This window comes from Zosterops lateralis (assembly GCF_965231275.1).
Source record: "Zosterops lateralis genome assembly, chromosome: 9".
Classification (NCBI taxonomy): domain Eukaryota; kingdom Metazoa; phylum Chordata; class Aves; order Passeriformes; family Zosteropidae; genus Zosterops; species Zosterops lateralis.
This window is the reverse complement of record NC_139769.1, coordinates 6,504,298-6,524,872: the sequence shown is the minus strand read 5'-3', so window position 1 is coordinate 6,524,872 and position 20,575 is coordinate 6,504,298. Positions and strand designations below refer to the sequence as shown.

At 38.9% G+C, this 20,575-nt stretch overlaps 1 protein-coding gene across 4 annotated transcripts in view; it reads right to left on the bottom strand.

Annotated features, from left to right (window-relative positions):
* The window catches only part of FAF1 (Fas associated factor 1), a 148,461-nt gene that overhangs the window by 8,401 nt on the left and 119,485 nt on the right, over positions 1–20,575 (bottom strand). For all 4 annotated transcript variants that reach the window (XM_083867859.1, XM_083867862.1, XM_083867860.1 and 1 more), the window contains exons 15-18: positions 18,356–18,444; positions 8,427–8,507; positions 7,994–8,071; positions 4,843–5,058 (exon numbers count right to left, since the gene is read on the bottom strand). In XM_083867859.1, the coding sequence (XP_083723985.1) occupies positions 4,843–5,058; positions 7,994–8,071; positions 8,427–8,507; positions 18,356–18,444 (464 nt within the window). The remainder of the gene's footprint in view (positions 1–4,842; positions 5,059–7,993; positions 8,072–8,426; positions 8,508–18,355; positions 18,445–20,575) is intronic.

The following is a 20,575-nucleotide window of genomic DNA, read 5'->3' as shown; positions in this document are numbered from 1 at the left end:
TTGAATAAATAAAATAACAACAGATCTTGAAAGGAGAGGAAAGACAAGGGCAGGTAGTATTGACTTAAAGAAAGCTGTAAATGATAGCAGGAGGGACTTCTACCTTTGTAGGTGGCTGTGGCCTTGTGTAAACTAGATCAGAGTAAGCATATGACACCAATGAACAGAAAAATTTAAATTATGTGAATTGAAAGAGATGACTACTACTTGGTGTAGTAGGAAAGATAAATATCAGTAACTGAAATCACTGGAAAAATTACAGGTATCACATGTAATTCTCAAACTTTTTTGAACCTATCAGAAAAAAAATTTCATTCATCTGAAATCCTCCTCTGGTATAAAACAGATATTCAAGCTACTTTCCTGATTTACATGAAAATACTAAAAATATTATAGGGTGTAGCCGTGACATTGCATAAATCCTTTATCACAATAACTTCTTCCATTTTCCTATCAAGATCATGACTGGGGGGAAAAATGTTAAAAGTCAAAGATGGTCCTGGACATTTAACTCTTACATAAACTATTTAGAGAGTTTAAACATGACCTAATGAGTTTAAAAGTAAGTTATCTGAAGACAGTAGTTGAAGCACGGGGTGAAATTCAGAATAATCCCTACAAAGAACAGCTGCCAGAACTCATATACAAAATTGTCAAACTACCTGGCATAACAACATAAGGACCATGCTCCAACATGACCTTTCTGAGAACATCAGAGGGTAATTCCCTGCTCAGAGGACTCCACACAAACTGCTGCAGCTAAACTTACTATCCTGTGACATTATTTTCACCACCATGAGCAGCAAAGAGGATTAATCCTGCCAAAGCACAGGAATGAACAATCACATTTGGATTTGGAGGAATATCTTATTCTATATTCCAAAAAATATGAATTGCCTGGCCCTAAATTTACTGGAATCCTGATTATATCTGATTTAAATTGACATGCAATTTGAGTTAAATTTATTTTCTGCCCTTTCAAGGGAAGATTTTTTGTTTCTGTTTATTTAAACTGCTGTTGAAATTGGTTAATTAAAAGGATTTAAAAAATCTTAATACTCTAAACAGAGCAAACTGGTTCTGAATTATTAAGCAACATTTTAGATGCATTTAAATAACCTTAAGTGACTTAACTGCCACCTGATCCTAAGCTGTGGCTCAGAAAAATAAAATGTGAAATACTGTAGAAGTCTTGGCTTACCAAGGCTTCCAGATACAGTAAATAAAGAGCTTAAGTCTCTAATACCATGTCTGCAGAAGGCATACTCTCAAATACATAACTAATGCTCCACCTCAAGGAGAAACCACCAGCAGCAATTATAGCTTGTAATTTTGATTTTTTTCATGAGAAATTACTAAATTCAGTCTTTCAAATACAGCTTTTAGAAGGAGGAATCATGTCTCCCACTCTGAGAAACATCCACAAACATATTAACCCTAGTAGGGCAGCTGACGCCCAGTTTGGGTAAATTTCTGCACATTCTGTTCATAGTTTCAGCTAGACCTGGTCCACTTCAGCTTCTTGCCTAAGTGGGGTAAAGTGCCCACCCTGTAAGATATTAATGGTTTTAGGAAGACTTGTGCACATCACCAGCACTGAAGTAAGTGAAGAACTGATTATCTGGAGGTCTCCAGGCACTGGGAAAAGGAGGATCTTGTAGCTGGGAGGTCAAGAGGACTACCAAAGTCAGAGTTTGGGAAGGCTTTTAAGAGAAAGGGACTTAAATACTGAACTAGAAGCTTGACTGGGCACACTAATACACATAGAGTAAGCTCTTTTTGTTATAGTTCAATGTGATTTCTGAAGAAAGGGAACTATAGCTCTGAAATCAGCAGATCAACATTTAACAGCACACACATTTGCTCCCATGAAGCCTTTGCAGGTGTATTTAAGGATAATGCCAAGAAATACAATACAGCTTTTCACCCCCAAAGATGTGCTTGCCAACATTTCCAGAGTCTGAGACACGAGCTCCCTGCTGCCCCAAGCTCACATTTGTGACACACACTGGTGGTACAAGATGTGGTGCTGAGGTACTGAGAGAGGAGCTGGTTAATATCTCATTTCAGCACAGGAAGAAAGAACAACACAGTCAGTGACAAAGACCCAATAACAAGTCACTGCATGTGCTTAACTGCTTTGGAATGTCACTGCTGCTTTCAAATCTACAAGTAGTGTCTGGAAAAGGTTAATCTGTGTATTTACTCATGTGTAGAAGTTTGTATTTACAGTAGGGTTATGATACCAACTTTAAGTTAGCTAAGGATATCTGTGTAAGCAACTGGAATACAGGACTAAGAACTAATGAATTTTTATTTATGAAAGATGTAAAAATGCTTCAACAACACTGTATCAGGACTGATGGCTTTGAACAGCAGGTAGAAATGCTCTAAAGTTTAGCACAAGAAAATGTTGATATGATTGACGATAATCTTGTTTTGATAAGACAAACACTTTTGGGGGTGTGTATGTTATTATAAAGCAGATTAGGAAAGAAAAAAAACCCCACAAACTAACTTTAGTATACATCTTATTTTTCATCTTGCTGCATTTTCATCTTATTGCAGCAAAACACCAGCAAAGTAATTCTGATACTTTCAAACACATTTTTAAAAAAATATTACGTATAGTTTAAATACAGACATTTTAAATGCTCTTGTTTTCTGGAGCACAAGCATCTCAAGTGCTCTGTCCTTGGAGCACAGATTCCTATTCATGTTTATAACATACCATACAGAAGAAAGCCCTTGAAAACTTACAGTGTATTTTTAAGAGGCTACATATACTTTGACTGTACTTCTTCCAAGCCATTCAACAATGTCTTATTTTTATTTTTTTTTAATCTGTCTACGGAGTTGAATGCTTCCAACTTTCCAAACCTGGGGAACATGACAGATGTCATTTACAGTTCTCAGTGGTTAGCAAACCCCTGGGGAATATTTTTTGTCTGTTGTAGCTCTGGTGGTCACAATGGCAACGGGACGCATACACAGCTGAGTCAATCACCATGAATCATTTATGTGACTCCTCATACATGGCATTATTAGGTTGGAATCATAGAAAAAAGATGACAGGGTCTTTGCTTCCCACACAACAGACCAACAGCTCCAGACCCTGCCATTAAATTCTCCTTTCTTTGCCTCAGCCTTTTCTCCCTGCCAGTTTCACAGATATACTGACAATACCAGCCTGTTCTAATTTAGTGGTATTTTTTTCTTTTCTACTCTTTTTAAAACTTGTTCTTATGTGATTCACCTGATAAATTTTTGCTTTTTTTTACAGATGGCTAACATTTATAATGATGATGATGTGAATAAGCACAGGAACAGTGTAAAGCGAAATACAAATGTAAAAAGTTAAGAGTAATATACCTGTAGAGTTTTTATATTAAATATGTATTACATCAGAAATAAGTTAGAGGTGGGGAAGCATGACTTGCAAAATATTTAAAATGCAAAATCCCATTGTTTAGACTGCAAAACACTATTTTTTTTCGGTCAAGTTCACTGAACCATCAGTAATCCTGGAAACACAGGCGACTTCTAGTCTTTGGTTCTACTGGAAATGATACTACATACTTAAGGGTAAAGTTAATTAGTGATTAATAAGATTCTTTAAATGCTACTTTTCAGTCTGAATTATTAGGATTCCCAATACAGGACAAAGTGGAAGAAGAGCTGCAAGCACTGCCATCCTATTCACAGTTGTGCCAAAAATGGGTCAGAAACCACATCCACGAACAAGGTTGTGTGCTTGCTAAGGATGAGCTTCTTCTCCTTTGGAGTTCTTACAAATAAGATGATAAAGCAAGAGGTATCTGTTATAAACTACAGTAAATGTTTCCATCAGAGCCTCATTCCTAGTGAACTCCCCCCAGGGGCAGTGATGGGAAACAAAATGGAAAAGCAATCCAAATTCCTGAATTCCTTTGGTGAACAATGGCCTAACAGGCTCCTGGAGATGCCTCCAGCAAACAAGACCCCAGCTGGTCCAGGGCTGCCCCACTCCTCTGCAGTGCTCAGGCAGTATGGCCAAAGAGCTGCTGAACTTCACCCACCACTGCTTGGCTCTATCCTGAAGTCTCTGCAGTGTCCATTCCCTCCACTTTTTATCCCTGCACAGTTGGACCCACTGACTTTCACCTTTGCTGTAGCAATGACTAAATAAGGAATGAAAGCTAATTTGTGCGGAAAACACAGAGGTGGATTTTCAAAGAAATTTAGGAACCAGCAGAAAAATGATCTGTTGCTTTATCAACAGAATTTAATTGGCTATTGTAAGCAGTGAGCAGTATTGATTCAGAAAATCAGCCACAGCAGGTTCATCATACAATTTCAAGGTAGGAGATGTAATTATCTATTGGTATTATGTAACAGGTGCATCAAATATTTATTAGGATTTACTTAATAGTTCATAACTGGGTACTATCTGATGCTGAGCCTTGTTAATAACATAAAGTTGCATCCAAATGGCAAAACCAGAAAGATCAGAAGGTACCAGCCCATAACAGACCTAAACCATGAACCACCACCAATGTTGATGGAGCTTCCTTCAAAACAGGACGTGAGCAAAGCTGGCTCAGCATATTTGATTTTTCATTGAATATGGTCCACAACTTTTTTATGAAATGCAGGATTTTTTACAATGTCACTGGAGGCAGGTTTCACAGCTCTGTATGTAACACCTGAGAGCACTGCTCAGCCAGCACCTGATTTAGAGCTTGGCAGCACTCAAACACACCCAGGCGCACCTTTTACCTCCTACGCTATAACACCCCAGCCCATCTAACCTAGAGGAGCAAGAAGCAGAGGTATTTATTCCTGAAAGGTATATTTACTTACATCTCTCCTCGGAAAGGTGCCCAGCAGCTTGTACTCCTCCCAAGGATACCCCTTGGAAGCTACAAAATCAAAGACAACCTGCAGCTTGCTGCTGGCCAGGAAACGCCGCTCAAAGAATTCTCCGCTGGGCGTCCGGATGCGGAGTTTGCTGACAGACTCAGTGCTCTCCTCCTTTGGCTCAGGGGGCAAGGACTGCTCCAGAGAGAGCCTGATAGCCTGGGGAAAGAAAAACAACCATTTCAGGTTGCAGTGCCAGCAGCAGAAGAAAAGGGCAGAAAGCTTTTCTTTTTATTTCTTCTAGAACTTCAAGATGTGTCGCAGTGCTCCAGAGCCTTTATATCTCGATGACAAAATAATTTTTATTCACTCCTTAATAACAGCCCACCAGACAACTAATTAAAATAAATCCTTCTTTATAACACATATTATTAGGTCTACAGTTAATGCACGATGGGATACGTAATTTAATCATTTGGCAGAAAGCCTTGGAAAAAAATTGAATGAGAGAATAATTGTCAAGTGGCCAATTGCTTCCTTAAAGGGTATAAATTAAAAGGCAGTAAAAGTATTTCTTTAAAAGCACTTGTCAAATTGCCTTCCTCCTGCAATGGTAATTGACCATTTGAAGTAGACTGAACCTTTAATGGCAGTTCAGAGTGAAAAGAAATATATGCAAGAAATTTACTAGAAATAAACTGAAACACTGTTGAAACATGCAATTAATAATGCCACGAATGTACAATAGATACACAGAGTACGTATAAAAGTAGGAATGATTAAAGAAGAAAACTGGGAGAACAGAAATGGGAGCTTGAAGATTTGAAGTTGGTGGTGGTGGTAGTAACAGTAGTAGTAGAAGAAAAAATTGCAAGATGGTTCCAAGTATGTTTTCTGCAACAACTTGCATGAAATCAGCCCTCAAATTGCAATGACACTGCATGACAGTCATAAGTGTATGACTGCCTTCCTGCTAACATTGCTGATGTCCAGATTTTAAGGGTAGGACCCAGGTCTGTGTTCTCTGTCCTCTGTCTCTGGGAGCTGCTACAGTACCAATCCTTTGATCAGATTTTTTTTTTTTTTTTTAAAAATAAAATTAATGGTTAACATTAGACTACTGAATGAGGTGGGCTTGATTTTCAAGGGCATTTTTGGTAATCACTGGCAGCATCAGCATCTGTCAAAAATTTGACCATACTCAGAAGCAGCTCTCTTACAATATCACCTCACTTAAAGTAGCACTTAAAGAGAAGGTAGATGAATGGAAGAAGCAGCATAAACACACTGCCTGCCCCAAAATGTGCCTAAAAGACAGTTTTTCAAACTGAAGAGGCAGTCAGGCAGGGATTTACCCATTTTCAAGGAACTTTCAGTTTACACAGTTGCTATTTGTGTCTTTGAACCCCCCCCTCCAAGGTCATTTAGTAACAGAAACTGATGGAGGGTGATTACATTGCAGGGAAAGGACTGGGCAGAAGCAAGATTATGAAGGCTTTTAAATAGTCTACTTCTTACACACACACCTCTGAGCAAATTATAGCTCAGTATAAATATTTATACATAGAACTTGACTTCATTTTTGCTCATCTACTATGAGATTATATTTTAAATAGATTCTATTTTAATTTTCTCCCTCTCCATTCTAAACCACCTGCTTACTATCTTGCTGTTTTGACATTTCCCCACACAGTATAACAACAGATGCTACATTATTTACTGAACCCAATCAATTATATTATAGAAAAATAAACAACAGTAGCTCATTAGAGCTCCTTCCTTTGTGCAAAGAGTGAGTCGCTCCCCAAAGTAACCATTCTCCAATGCCTCAACATTAAATGGCAATTTACAATGGATAATCTGTACCAGCAAACCAAGTCAGAAAACAATGACATGATGGATGGATCACATTAAAAACTCTTGGGCCTGAACAAGCAATTTCAGTTTGTTGATAAAAAGATGTTCGGTATGTGAAGAGCTCAACAGTCAGATTTTAAAATACAAACTGAACATAAAGCCACTTCTGTAAGTAAACACTGTTGCAAAACAATTCAGTCCAAGTAATCTGTATACTTGAAAATGGGGAGTGTTAGTAAACATTATTGTTAAAATCCCTTTTGTTCTACTAAGCAAACAGATCCTATTATTTTCATTACTGTACTCTGCATTAACACAGGGAAGCCCAGGTATATTTTGATAACATGGGCCAGTCTTGCAGCCTTTGCACAAGGAAACCATTTCCAAGAGGCCAAAGTATAGAAAAAGTTCAGGAGCAGATATATAATGAAGCAGAAATAATTATTGTTTCTATGCATGCAAAATAACTTAGAAAAGAAAAACATGAGACTGAGTGTGAGCTGATTGTGAGCCTGCTCCTGCTACAGAGGATTCATGTCCAGCTGCTATTAATCTCACAGAATTGCCATCCCATAACTAGTCTAGACCCTGAAAGAGGCTGCAGGAGCCATCTCTGAGAGCCACTGGGACCTCAGCCTCTGCAAATTTGAGAGAATCTACCAAGTAACACTTTGAAGAACAGTACTCTTCACAGCACAGGGTTTCTCTTTTCTTACAGAGGCCTAGCGACATAAAGCACTTGTTAAAACACAATTTTCATTCTAAGGAAGATTCTGTAGAAGGCCGATCAGAAATTTTTTGAAGTACCACAAATCAGAATTTCAAGATTCTGGATTTTATTTTATTAATTTTTTTTAAATAAGTGGATTGTCTCCCTAATTAAATTTGGCTACTTGTTCAATCAGAATTGCAGGTAGGCTTTGTGCTATTTCCTGGAAAAAATGAAAGAGCTCCATGTTTTTAAAAGGAGTGGCTGCAAAAAACAGGTTAGAGCCTCCCAAAGATCCCAGCATTTATGGAACTCATTTCACAGACCTCCTGTGAGCAGGTCCATATAATATCTGGCTATATTTGAGACCCAGATGATAAAACAGAAAAGCTATTAATTAGTAGATGAAAATTATTTAGCTGCACTTAGTTTTACAGATAATACAGTAAGAAATCAATAACAGTGAAGACATTCGATCACATAAAAAGTATGCTTTGAATTGTAGATGCAGTGTGTGTTGAATGACAGTTTCAGTGCTCATAAGCTTCATGAATTCAAAAAGTTATCAGAAAAGGTAAAACATCCCACCTCACGTTCCTCCTCCTGTTCTTTTCGGATTTGTTCCAGGCGAAACTGCTCTGCCATTTCTCTCTCTTGTGCTTCCCTCTAACAAACACAAAGGACAATCCCACATAAATATGAGATAAATACAAATGCAAAGAAATTTCTCAATATTTTCATAGAAATTAATACAAGAGCTAGGATATTTGTTAAGCAATCTTTTCCTGCCATTCCTTTCCCAAAATCTATTATTAAATGAAGCCAGGATGGTTTAGCTAAACGATGTAGTCAAGTCTAATCCTAGGGACTTTATCTGGTGCCACTTTACAACACTGAGGACTTCAGGGTGAGATGCTCAGAGCACAACTGAAGGCAGGCAGTCCTCTGCACCACAGAGCGCACAGAGCATTCCAAACTCCAAAGGGTTCCCATCCCATGGGGTCTCTCCCCCCGTACACACCTTGGCTCTGTCAGCCTCCAGGGAGATGCGGTACGCTTCATCCTGCTCTCTTTTCACATTTTCTCTGGCTTCACGTTCATCCTAAAGGTTTAAAAAAAAAAAAAAAAAAAAAAAAAAAAAAAAAAAAAAAAAAAAAATCAGTGGGCCAGTATGATAAATATCTCTATGTTCACCAGCACTCTTTAATCCCAGTGACTTCAACATCACCCAACTACTGATAGGAGAAACACATTTAGAGATGCCTCAAAAGTGACTGTGGCTTTAGAAATTCTGACTACCTGAGGCTTTGATTCTGTTGCCAGGTAAGGGAATCATGAGTCCAAGCCCTGGCCTGAGGGCTGGATGAGGCACCCAGGCTCTGCACTGAGGGCCATGACAGGCACAGAGACCTGGGGAGGAGCAGCCTCCAGGGGAGAGATGTGACAACCAAATTGGCTGAGATGAGTAGTGATTCAGCCTTGGTGGCTTATGCAGGAGGCTTCTACCTGAGACCATGGGAAGTGGGATACTGAAAGGGAGATATCTGGTTAGGTTATGGTGAAAAGGAAGTAGCCATGGGAGTTGGCATGTTAATGGAACTATTCCATAACAGGCCATGTTTCTAGTTCTGGGTCTCATTGGTTTGGGACCTGTCACATATAAGGTCATGCTCCTTTTCCGTGTTTGGGATTTGACACCTGCCCTCAACCACCCCTATATATTGTTAAGTCGGTCACGCCCCTTGGTCTTTGGATGTTGCCCCTCAGACTGTGTGGTTTCTGTGTTATTTTCACTATGAAAGTTCTTTATTTTTCTAGCAACTCCATTGCTCCTGCCCCTCTATTTTTGCCACACTTGCCTGGCCAGACCAGACTCGGGGTCACAGTGAGCTGCACTGTGATAGAGGGGTCACTGCAGTGGGGGATGTGCTGGAGTTGGGGGGATTTCCCTCCTGCACCCAACAGCTTGGATGGTTTTGTAACAGGGAAGTGTGATTTAGATGCTGAGGCTGGATTTTCATTGGCTCTCAACAGTGGGGAATGGCTGGTCCTGACAGAGAAAACCCAATCCCAGGTCCTTCCTGGGTCAAAAACCCCTCAGGCAGGGTCCATCCAGGGTCACAACTATCAAACATCATCCAGAAGTCTCAATTCACAAAGATGGGAAAGTAGCAGGTCCTGCTCTGAAGTATCTCAAATGGACAGATGCAGGCAAGCAAGGAACAGGAGGTTACCTTGCCAGCAAAAAGCATCTTATCAACAAAAAAATAAAGGTTTACTAAAAACACATGAATGACAAAGCAAGGCATCATCCCCACAGTGGAGCATCAAAGAGTGGATATCCCCAAAAGCTGGAATAACTGCACTGGGTTGATGTCAAATAAAGTAAAGTGTACAATCAATAGCTTCATACTCTGCCTCTGAAGAAGAGACAGTGGCTGCTCCCCTGTGCTTACTCATCTTACATCTCATAATCCCCCCAGAGCCCTGCAGAGGCTGCACTGGTCCCTACAAAAATCAATAGGATTTAGCTGTGAGACCACTGGTGGGCTCAGCAGGGTCTCCCCTGCAGTTACCAGTAGCACAGCACTTGCACTGGGGCAATCTGTCCCATGTTTCACAGAAATTAAAGTCTACTATCTACTTCTTCTTGAAGAATTATGTAATCTTCCCATTCAGCTGCAACATTTATTCCACATAAAAGAATCATTTTGCTAAGTGATCAATTTCCTCCTCAAAACATTATGTGGCAAAAACTCAATTCTGAATGGGAGGAACTCATGCTAACTGTAATTATCACAACATACAAACATGCCAAGATGTCCCTCAAAAAAACCTCAAACATCTCAGTGGTTAAATCTCTACAGTAGAATGCAAACACAAGAGGAAAGAACAAACTGCAGGAAAAACTATACAACTTCCACTTGGAAAGTAGCAGAATCTTTTAGAGGAAATTCTTCTTCCTTACAGAAACAGGACCCAAAGTTATTCGACAATCAGTGTGTCCTGAATTTCATTCCAAGATTTAGAAACCATCACTTTATTCAGCAGAGCCAAAACATGAGTAGAAGTAATTCTTGCAAAATGCTAAAAAGGACAATAATCACCAAATAACCTTTTCCCTTTCTAGCTATTGTGGACATTGATAAGTTCTAGGTACTCTACTCATGGAACTTGAACCTGATAGCAAAAACCACCCTATATGAGTATTCCATTTTCGAGACCAGGGGGCATTGAAATCATTAAACAGCTCCCATTTTTATGTTTTGCAAATATGAGGAAACCTTGTTGAATACACAGAGGTTTTCCTAATTCTTCTCATAGATGGAACATAACAATAAATAAAAAAAATGTGCTATTTATATTGAGACTTTTCATAAACATACTGAAAATTTATCTTAGAATGGTGAAAACCTTTGGAAATAACCTTTCCAAATCAGCTCACTAAAGGAATATGACTTCAGGTTATATGCCAGAGGACAAGCCTTTAAAAAAATATTTAGAATTATTTCAGAGAGAACCTATTCAACTTTCATTTTTTTTTGACTCCATGTATGACACCTAACTCCACACACGGAATTTCAAAGGTCGCACAAGTCCAGTAATGCCCAAAAGATGTCTGAAAGATTAGATACAACTATTGCAACTACAGGCTCCTCTCCATCAAAGATTGCTAGCAATTAAGATAAGAGTTACTGTAGTTTATCAAAAATTAAAAATAAAAATACCAAAAAACTGATGCTATAGATTCTACAACTAGAATTGAAACATGAATTCCAGGTATTAAATAAAGTTAAAATTCTTTCTTTCCTATTCATTGCAGTTATCATCATTCTAGAAGTGGATTATGAAAGAGATGTCAGGAATGTGAAGAATTACCGCGCATGACTGCCTGGTCCTCATAGAAATATGTGAGCCACATCTAAAAGTAAATGACTGTGCCACCGAGCCCTACACCTCATTGAAATAATACTGTTCTTACTGAAATAGACCTTAAAAACAAACCTAGAATCCAGAGTTCTTTGGGTAAGCAGCAGATGTAATCCCATGAAATGCCTCTTTGCATTTACTTCTGTGTAAGTTAAGCTCACGCTTAACAGGAAGCAACTCCTCCACAGATTTTACGGCTAAATTGTGGTATTGTTCGGTTCAGAGTTACACCTTGGACAAATTTTAAACATTAGACAGAGCAGTTCTCCCTTTTGTAATGCAGTTTCTTATTTTAGTCATCTCTTCCTCTAGAGAAGAATGAAGATGCCTCAAGTTCACCAGAAAGTAACAAAAGAAAACTCATAGTAGTGACAGGAAAAGCGGAAGAAAATATTTTGCAGAGAATCTTCCACTGTACTAACAAAGAACATGTCAAGAATAGTCATGCCACTAATAATTAATATAAAAAATTCAGAAGTGTTGTCCATCAATAAAATTTGAGGCAGCTGACAACTTTCCTGTTAGACCCTACACAAATTTTAGTCAGTATTGACTGAACATCACTAAATGCATCTCCACAGTGCTTTTGCAATGAAGGCAGAATTGGCACCTTCCTTATTCAAGAAATCAAAGTATAAACAGACATGGCTTATGCTGGGTCACTTAAAAAGCCTCCATCAGAAACAGGGCTTATACAGCATTTGTGAATTCCACAGCAGTGACTGAAGGCTGGCGTGAATGCAAACCATGCACATCCCAAGGGTTTGGGGCTTGACGCAAGGGGACGACACTATTTTGCACCTAAAAAGGGGAGAAGTCACAGATTTCTGCTTTCCTATTTTGACAATGAGACAATGGGAAAACATAAATTCAATGAAAGGCTGAAAACTTGAAAAAATTGCTTTTATTCACAGAATATATTCTTCAGCTATGACTTTTCTTTGCTATTCTGTTTCTTAGAGATGCAGTCAACCCAAAAATATCAAACACTTATGAGGTAGATATAACTGATCAGAGAAAACCTTCTCCTGAGTCATATCCAGTGCGTCAAGACTAAGAAAAACTGACAGGTAAGATTAAGAAGAAATTTAGGATAACTCTCTCATATAATTATTATATTTGTTGAAGTCAATCCTGAAGTACCTAGTGACAGGCATTCTCAGGGCAAAAAGGGGTTCTTGATTGAATTTAGGACAGCAGATTCTACAAGTTAAAAACATTTGGCTTTTTGAACGGGATATTTTGCTGGAAAAGTCAGCATTGGCCCTTCTGGGCTTTTTTTTTCCTATTTATTATCTATTTCATTTCTGAAAGTAGGATTTAATGATTTAGTCCCAAGAATCAGCTTTGCATCTGATTTGTCTCAGGGAGCTGTGTTAGATTATTCCCCATTGCCCTTTGGGACCAGTTTTACTGTGAAGAAAATCAAACGAGACAGAACTTGAGAAGACAACCAGGAGCAGAAGACATTTCTCAGAGCACTAGTGAGTAAAGGGCTACGACAAGAAAGAAAGAAAGGAAAAAAAAAAAAAAAGTGTATTTACAAATGCTGAATGCCTATCTGAAAGACAGTTGACTTCACTGAACCACTCCTGAAATTAAAATCTGCAAATGCTTAAGGCTATTCATGGGAGCATTAAAGAGAAACACCCCTTTGTCCAAACAAACCAGTGCAAGAAAGGCATTAATTTGACTCACTAAGATGACAGACTTGCACATTGTATAACTTAAACATACGTGATGGGGAATATATGGATGGAAAAAAGTGTACACAGAGTGTGTTGGGTGTATGGGAACGATGAGGACAAAGCAAGTGGATGTTTTAGCTGTGGCAGAACCATGGGAGGAGGCAGGATGGGGCAGAGTGAGGGGCACAACAGCACAGACCCACCACAGGATCCTGCCTGTCCACACTGAAGGCTGAAAGCTCCAGATACTGATTTTTGGGAATTAACTCAAGTGAGAAGAAGAAAACCAACCCCAAAACTTTCAACAAGTCCTGCAGTGCCTTTCTGTGGGAAAAGAGCCAGTTAGTCCTGATACATCTGCCCAGCTGGGCTGAATATTCATTGTCTGGAGCCATCACCATGTACAGTTTAAAAGCAACAGGGACTAAAGATATTTTATCTCCCTTCCTTCTTTCCTCTGCCACTGCCTTGCACTTTGCCAAACCTCTAACCATGCTGCAAACTCTCTTGCACCTACCGGGGTGTGTGTGGCCAAGTGCTCAATGGGAAGCCCACCCTTTGGGCTGCTATCGTATTACAAACACAAAATCGGAAAATTCAATCAAATCAATTTTGATTACTGTAGTTTAATTAGTTATAACTAGTAATAATTAGTAAATGTGCTAATTAGATTTCTGAGGGGTTAAATGCCAATCTTTGCTAGATGGCTGTCATCACCATAATGCTTTTGCGCTTTGGAATTTAATGAATTTCGTGTATTCTCATAATCTCTTGTTGTGCAAATACTATACACCATGATACACGTGACAGTGTTTGATGGAACACAGATTATCCAAGGTATTCAGATGCCTGATTTCTACTGATTTACATGTGAGCTTCAGTCCCTAGCAGAAATTTCAGAGGTCTCTTGCAGAGCTCATGGAAGCACTTCCCCTACATTTGACAGCAGTGAGGCAGAAAAGGAGGAAAAGACATGGTGATACCAGGCTTCTCACAGTACAGTTATTAAAATATCACTTGACCACTAAAGCCCCAAAGTGCTGTGGCAGGATAAAGAGGAAAAAGAATCTATGCTGCTGTTTTGCAGTTTTGGTTTTCCTTCACGTGTTTTTTAAATCCCCATCCAGATATTGGTGAGGAAGGAGCTATATTTTCCTCAAACTCTGGAAGTATCTAGGAAAGAGATGTCACCCAAGAACACTTGTTGGTGAAAAGAAACTACTTTCCTACTCTGGTGGTAGGAAAGGTGGTGACTCTGCAGGCCTACAGTTTTCTACAGCTTATCTTCAGTCAGAGTCTGTTTACAGCAGTTTTTCCAGTTTAAAAATTCTTAAGTGTCTCTCTTTTACACTACAGACCAGTGTGCTGGCAGACAGTTTAAAGTGAATGAAAGGTTTTAATTGGTATTTGTAGAAATAAGAAGGTGTCTGAAGCAACTGTGGGTATTACAATTCCACCTTGAAGTCTAATCCGAGAGCAGGAGTGCCAGTGTTGCATAACGACAAAAATAAACACGACCAGAGACCTACTGTTACTTAAATGTGGACAAGTTGGACCAGCTGTGTAACAGTCAATGCTTCTACAGTAATAAATGTTGACAGCAAAAATAAAAAATGCATTACTGAGGCATCATCAAATGAGCCCTGTCATTACATGGAAACTCCGCCCTGTATAAGCTTGTCAAAAAGTGTTACTGTAATCCTTTGAGAAGCCTCCTCCTCAGGCAATGAAGAAAAAATGTTGAGGATGGGCCCAGAACAGGTGTGTTGTGCTGTAATGCCAGGATTTAATCCCAGATCTCTTCACATTAATCTCACAAAGGAACTAACTCAGACCTATTCGGGCCCATCACGCCACACTGAGATGATTATTTAACTATCCAATTAAAGCAAGCAAGCTCACAGGGTGTTTAAAAATGGACATTCCAGGGCGTAGAATATTTTACAACTATTATTTGTTTTCCTAAGCCCAGCACCAGGCATTGGCACTTAAGAGGAACTGATACTCAAGAGGAACTGATACTACATGCTCTTTTCAAAGTCAGCACCCGAAAAATCTCAGTGCACACCTTGATTAACAGTGGCAGAGGCTGGCTATCCCTGCTCTGAGATACCCTCTCTTGCTTACAGGAGAAACTCCTTAATAACATTTATTCCCACTCTGCTAAACTCCCCAGCCCCACTGCCTGAGCAGTAACTGGGGTGTCAATCCCTGCAGTGGTGACCAGGGGAGCAATCATGGTTACAAAAAGAAAATATGTCTATCAGATGAAGGAAATCATTAGTGCAGCTGCAGAACAACTCTGCATACACAGTGTGAGGTTGGACTTCAGTCCCCAGACCTGACTGCACTGGGAAAGGTGGGACGGTGTCCTGGCCAAGTAGCTTCACTGGTGATGGTCACCGAACAGACAACTGAATTATCCATTGGCATTTCTTATCAAAAGAGCCATGTGAGCACATCAGTGTGCTGCTAATCCAATTTTACTATTTATGGCTTGTTCTTACAGCAATTTTTGAGCAAAATTATAAAAACAGACAACAGGACACCTAGACCATGTATGTACAATTGCACATCAACAGCATGGTCCAAAGGAGGCAGGAGGTTTCCAAAATGTCATCTTGTCTACACAGCAGCAGTTCATGATTGACCCAGAACCCTGGAGAGGCAGGGAAAAGAATGGGACAGCTGGTTGATATTCCTTAAGAAAACTTGGGAGAGAAAAGAGGTGCAGAAGTTACAAACCAGGACAGGCATGTTGGGTTACTATGAGTACACATGTGCATCCCAATGTTTTTAAGGTACTTCTTTAGAGATAATGTAGAAAAAGCTTAATGGAGTACAACACACAAATCTAAAAATTAAATCCAACTACTAGTTAAGTGATGGTATTTTAGCACTTGACACTAAAAAATATGCAAGAGATTTGCCCCATTAAAATGTTACAAGGCTAAACTGGTAAATTTTACCAACACATGGATATAAAAGCACAGGATTTAACTAAACATACTATTATTACCACCAGCTCATGAGGTGGCTCATGTCACTCAGGTGAGGTAAGTTGGTAACACTGTCCTGAGCATCTCACCTACACCCCCAGCTCAGTGACAGGAGGTGCCTGTAGCTACAGCCAACATCAGCTGAACACCTGGACCAGCAGCTGGAGTGGTACCAGTCCTCCTGTACCCAAATAACCATCAGAGGGCACTGCAAAACATGCTGTGCCAAACAGGATTATGCAATGGCTGTGCTGGAAGCTTTCATGTGCATGAGAATTTCAGCTGCATAAACTCACTCATTACTGACTTCATGCTGTCATTTACAAATGTTTCGAGTTCTGGTTCTCTCTCACACACACTTCTGTTTACAGCAACGCTACACTTGATGACTTCTCTTTTTAAAACACAAAAGAATTTTCTGCTTATCTTCTTGTGGTTTTACGATGACTTATTGTTGCTATTAAGAAAACAGTAACAGAAACCGGACTCTGTATCCTGTTTGCTATTGTAATATTTGGGAAAAAGTTGCACCAACTGCAGTAAGATCTTAAAAAAGAAAAGGTGTTGATGTTTGAACACTTGAAGTTGTCAAGTACAAGGCTTACAAGAAAGCTACATGTTATGTAGCTAACCACAAAAAGGCAATATTTTGTTTTCAGGCTGAAGCCCTCTATTGAGTAAAGACTGCTTGTCAAATACTCCCTTCTCTGGAATAGTAATTTCATAAAGCAAGGTTATTTTTTGTTTTGAAAACTTCCTGCTTCAAAGGCAGAAGTGTCTGAGATCACCTTTTCAGTGTGCTTGTAACGAGTGGAGGCAAGGAGAGAGTAAATATCCTATTTGTGTATAGATCCCATAGTGTCTGGAAAGCTGCCCCCAAAGTTTATGAAATTTTCCATCAGTTTTCTGAATGTCAAAGTATGTTAGAAAAAGCTCCTGTTGGGGAAGAAATGTCACCGGTGCTTTCAATGACAGAAAAACAAGAGGCTAGACTAGTGACAAAAACAAAAGAAGACTTGGACAAAGGTAGATTTTGGAGACATGTATAAAAATCAATTTTCCATTCTCCCTAGATAGGTAGAGCACTTGGGGAAAGAAGCCAGGAGACAACAATCCCATGTGGGGACTGGGCTGTCACTGTCACTGCTTTTGGCCACCCAGTGAAGGACGAACGGCAGCCCAGGACATGAGCCAGTTCCTGGTTCTGTGTCCAGTCTGGTGTCCTCCTCCTCACTCTGTTCTAATCCTATCACTTCTAGTTTCTTCTTCTATCCCTTGTTTGCTCTTATCTCTCTGACTTTAGATGCTTTTGCTCCTCTCAGCCTTCTTTCTTTTTATCAGTTTTTAATTCTGAATCTCTCTTGGAGCTCATCTGTGATGTAAATTTCACCTTACTAAAGCATTAAAAAAAACTCCCATCCTCAACACACCCTGTTAAAATGCAATTAAAAATTCAGTTATATTGTACCTTGGATTTTTGTTGTAATCCTCATATTTAAATTTGTGTTCAGTATTAACAAAATTAAAGTCAATTTCTTCACCAGTGAATTACAGGTAGCATAAATAAGGAAGAAAAAGTGAATGACAGATATTGTGCAGATAATGTGCCTTCATATCATAGTCAGTAAATCTTGTACTAATGAGATACAAGATTTAAATGTGAAGAATGTGTTTAGTGAATTATTGTCAATCAATGTCTATACAACAGAGTGAGAATAATCTTGAATGGCAACACACCTATTATTATAAATTCCTAAGTACTTCATTACTTCCAAATGTCACTCTCAATTTATAGAGTAACAGATAAAGATCTCTCAGCTGTGTAACTCACTGTGTCTGCTTCTGGTTAATTGAAACACTGGTTTTGAGAAGTCTTGGCATCATTTATACATTCTGAATCATTCTGAATGCTGGTTCAGTACTGGTGTACTGGTTAAAGTTGGTTTCAGTCCCCTTTTAAAGAGACACATTTAAGATGTATTGATCTATTTTTGTTTTCTACCTATGACTTGGAGCTGGTCAGTGGCAAAAAGTCTGATAATTTTCCTCGTATGAGCATAGTAAGCTCTGTAATATCACTATAACATAAACAGTCACTGGTGAGTAATGTTCAGAAAAAGGAAAGAAACTGAAAATGACAAGACCAAAAAGGAGGAGTTGTTCTGAGAGACCCAAATACACAAAGGAGACTTTACCTTTTTAACTTCTGACAACGGAAGAGACGCTAAAACACATCATACCCAACTCCACTGGCTAAAGAAACATCTGGTTCATTTACATTCCCAGTGATTAGTGGAAGTCAGGAGGTATCTGCAGCAACTTGCAGTGCTCACCTCATCCTTTATGTCTTCCTGCTGCTGGGCACTGAAGATCTCCATCGCAGCCATCAGCCTCATCATTAGCTCATCCACTGTTGTGTTACCTAGCAACAAAGGAAGACAGCTGAACTTCATTTCATTAAAGTTATTAAACAAAAAAGAAGTCATTTTAGAATTAATCCATAAGAAATAGCCAGACTAAAAAAAAAAAATAAAAAAAATAAAATAAAAAGACAAGAGTAGAAAATGCAAATATCTCAGTAGAATGCTTTTGGTTCACCTTTTTACTGAAAACTCAAAATTATTTTTACAAAGGTTCATCACAGGTTAAAATTTCAGGTGGTGCAAATCTGAACAATTGCTTTTATGCTAGCATAAATTAACTCTGTTTTGTCTTTTAGTCACTGATGTTAAAGGAAAGCAGTAAATCTGGGATTCCCTTATGTGAAATTGATTTTACAGTTGTAGAATTCCCAGGGAGACTGAAGCAACTGCTTAGTCAGGCAACAAAAGGCAGGATGCTGGCAGCAGCATCCAAGTGGATTGGTTTAAAACAGTGGAAAAACTCAGAATACAATGATTGAATGGATGTGTGTGCACATTTTATTTGAGTATAATATAGAAATAAAACTTCAAATATTTTATTTTCTTCAGTCTATCTACTTCTCAAAAAACTTGCAAAGCTAATGAAGTGGAAAATTATGCCATCCATGTGAGTATCATGAAATAGAACACATACATAGGATAACCTATACATCTCCATGTTTTCCTTCCAGCATACCTCCAGTCTTCATAAAGACTGAAAGATTACTTCAGTTTCCTACTAAGTTTCATTCTTTGGTTTCTCTTTCTAAACCGAAGACTAGACTACCCATTAAAGCCACTAAAAGGTCTTAAACCATGAGAAATGGTCAAAAACTATAAAGTCTTAACATCTGCCAGCCTAAACAGCTGTTGGAGCCCAGCAGAACAAGTACCACTAAAGAAAACAAGACTGTCCCCATAGTTTCCAACCCCAGGAAAAAAAAAATTAAAATCAAAAGCAAACTTAGACAGTCTGCATTTCAATAAACGCCACTGGGGTCTTAGGTTTCTATATAGTTGTATCTCTTCTGTCAACATGCCTTCTGGCCCAGCCCTGAAAGGCCCTCATTGTTCCCATTTCTAACATTTGCTACCTTAGCAGAAAATGTTATCCCACATGCTACAACATGCAGGACTTCAGAGGCTACCATTCACTGAGGCAGTATTGTTAAAAGATATCAGTGTCCCCATTCCTGGGAAAATAACAAGCAGAGATTGTGTGATTTTTTTTTTTGTTAAAGGATAAGTTTAAGTAAGGCTACAATAGGTGATCGTTTTAGTTTAGTGTAAAAGATTGCAGAAAACCTGACAAATCATTAAAACTGAATGCATGCAATTAAATAATCTGGATTATTTTTTAACATAAAGATGCATTGCATTGTGAGTTTGAATTATTGCTAAAGAAGTAATTTAAGTCACTAGCACCACCAGTGGGATGGCAAAGGTTCTGAACTGTACTGCAGAGTCAGAAAACTAAGCTATTTATAAGACTATTTATATGAAATAGCCTATGAAACAGGTTTTATAAGTTAAAGACATTTATGCCATCAATTAGTGTTGTGCTGTGCCTCGCACTGAGGAGGCAAAATCTGTGCAAAAATTAACCATTTTGTCCACAGGAAGGAACATTGTAGATTCCTCAAGAAAATTATTAGTCCCAGATGCAGAAAGAAACACCAGTGCTTGTCTGCAAAAGGCAGCATTTCCTGAGGCTGAATTTCCTCAGGAAAACAAGATTACTAGATAAAAATAAAGATTGCCAGATATAAGCAATAAAAAAATGAGGACACAGTGTCATAAAGACAAACTAGTGGAGAAAGCAGAAGAAATGAGAGGCAGCCATTCTTTGATGTGCTCTAATTTGAAGAGTTACTGAGAACAGCAGTCAGAGGGCAACACTCCACATCTAAGTGATCTTGCTGTCAGTGAAATCAGAGGAATGGTTACACCAGAAAGAACTGCTCATGTGAAACAGAAAGCTTCATTTGTGTGAGATTATATTAGGAACTTAAATCCTGATCTGATGTGGGGGTCTCCATGCTGCAGGCAGGTCTGAAAAAGCAACTCATGCCCAAATATTAGCAACAGGAGCCCAGGTATTAACAAGGAACTACACACAAAGAGCCAAATGCATTCTAGCATTACGCAAAA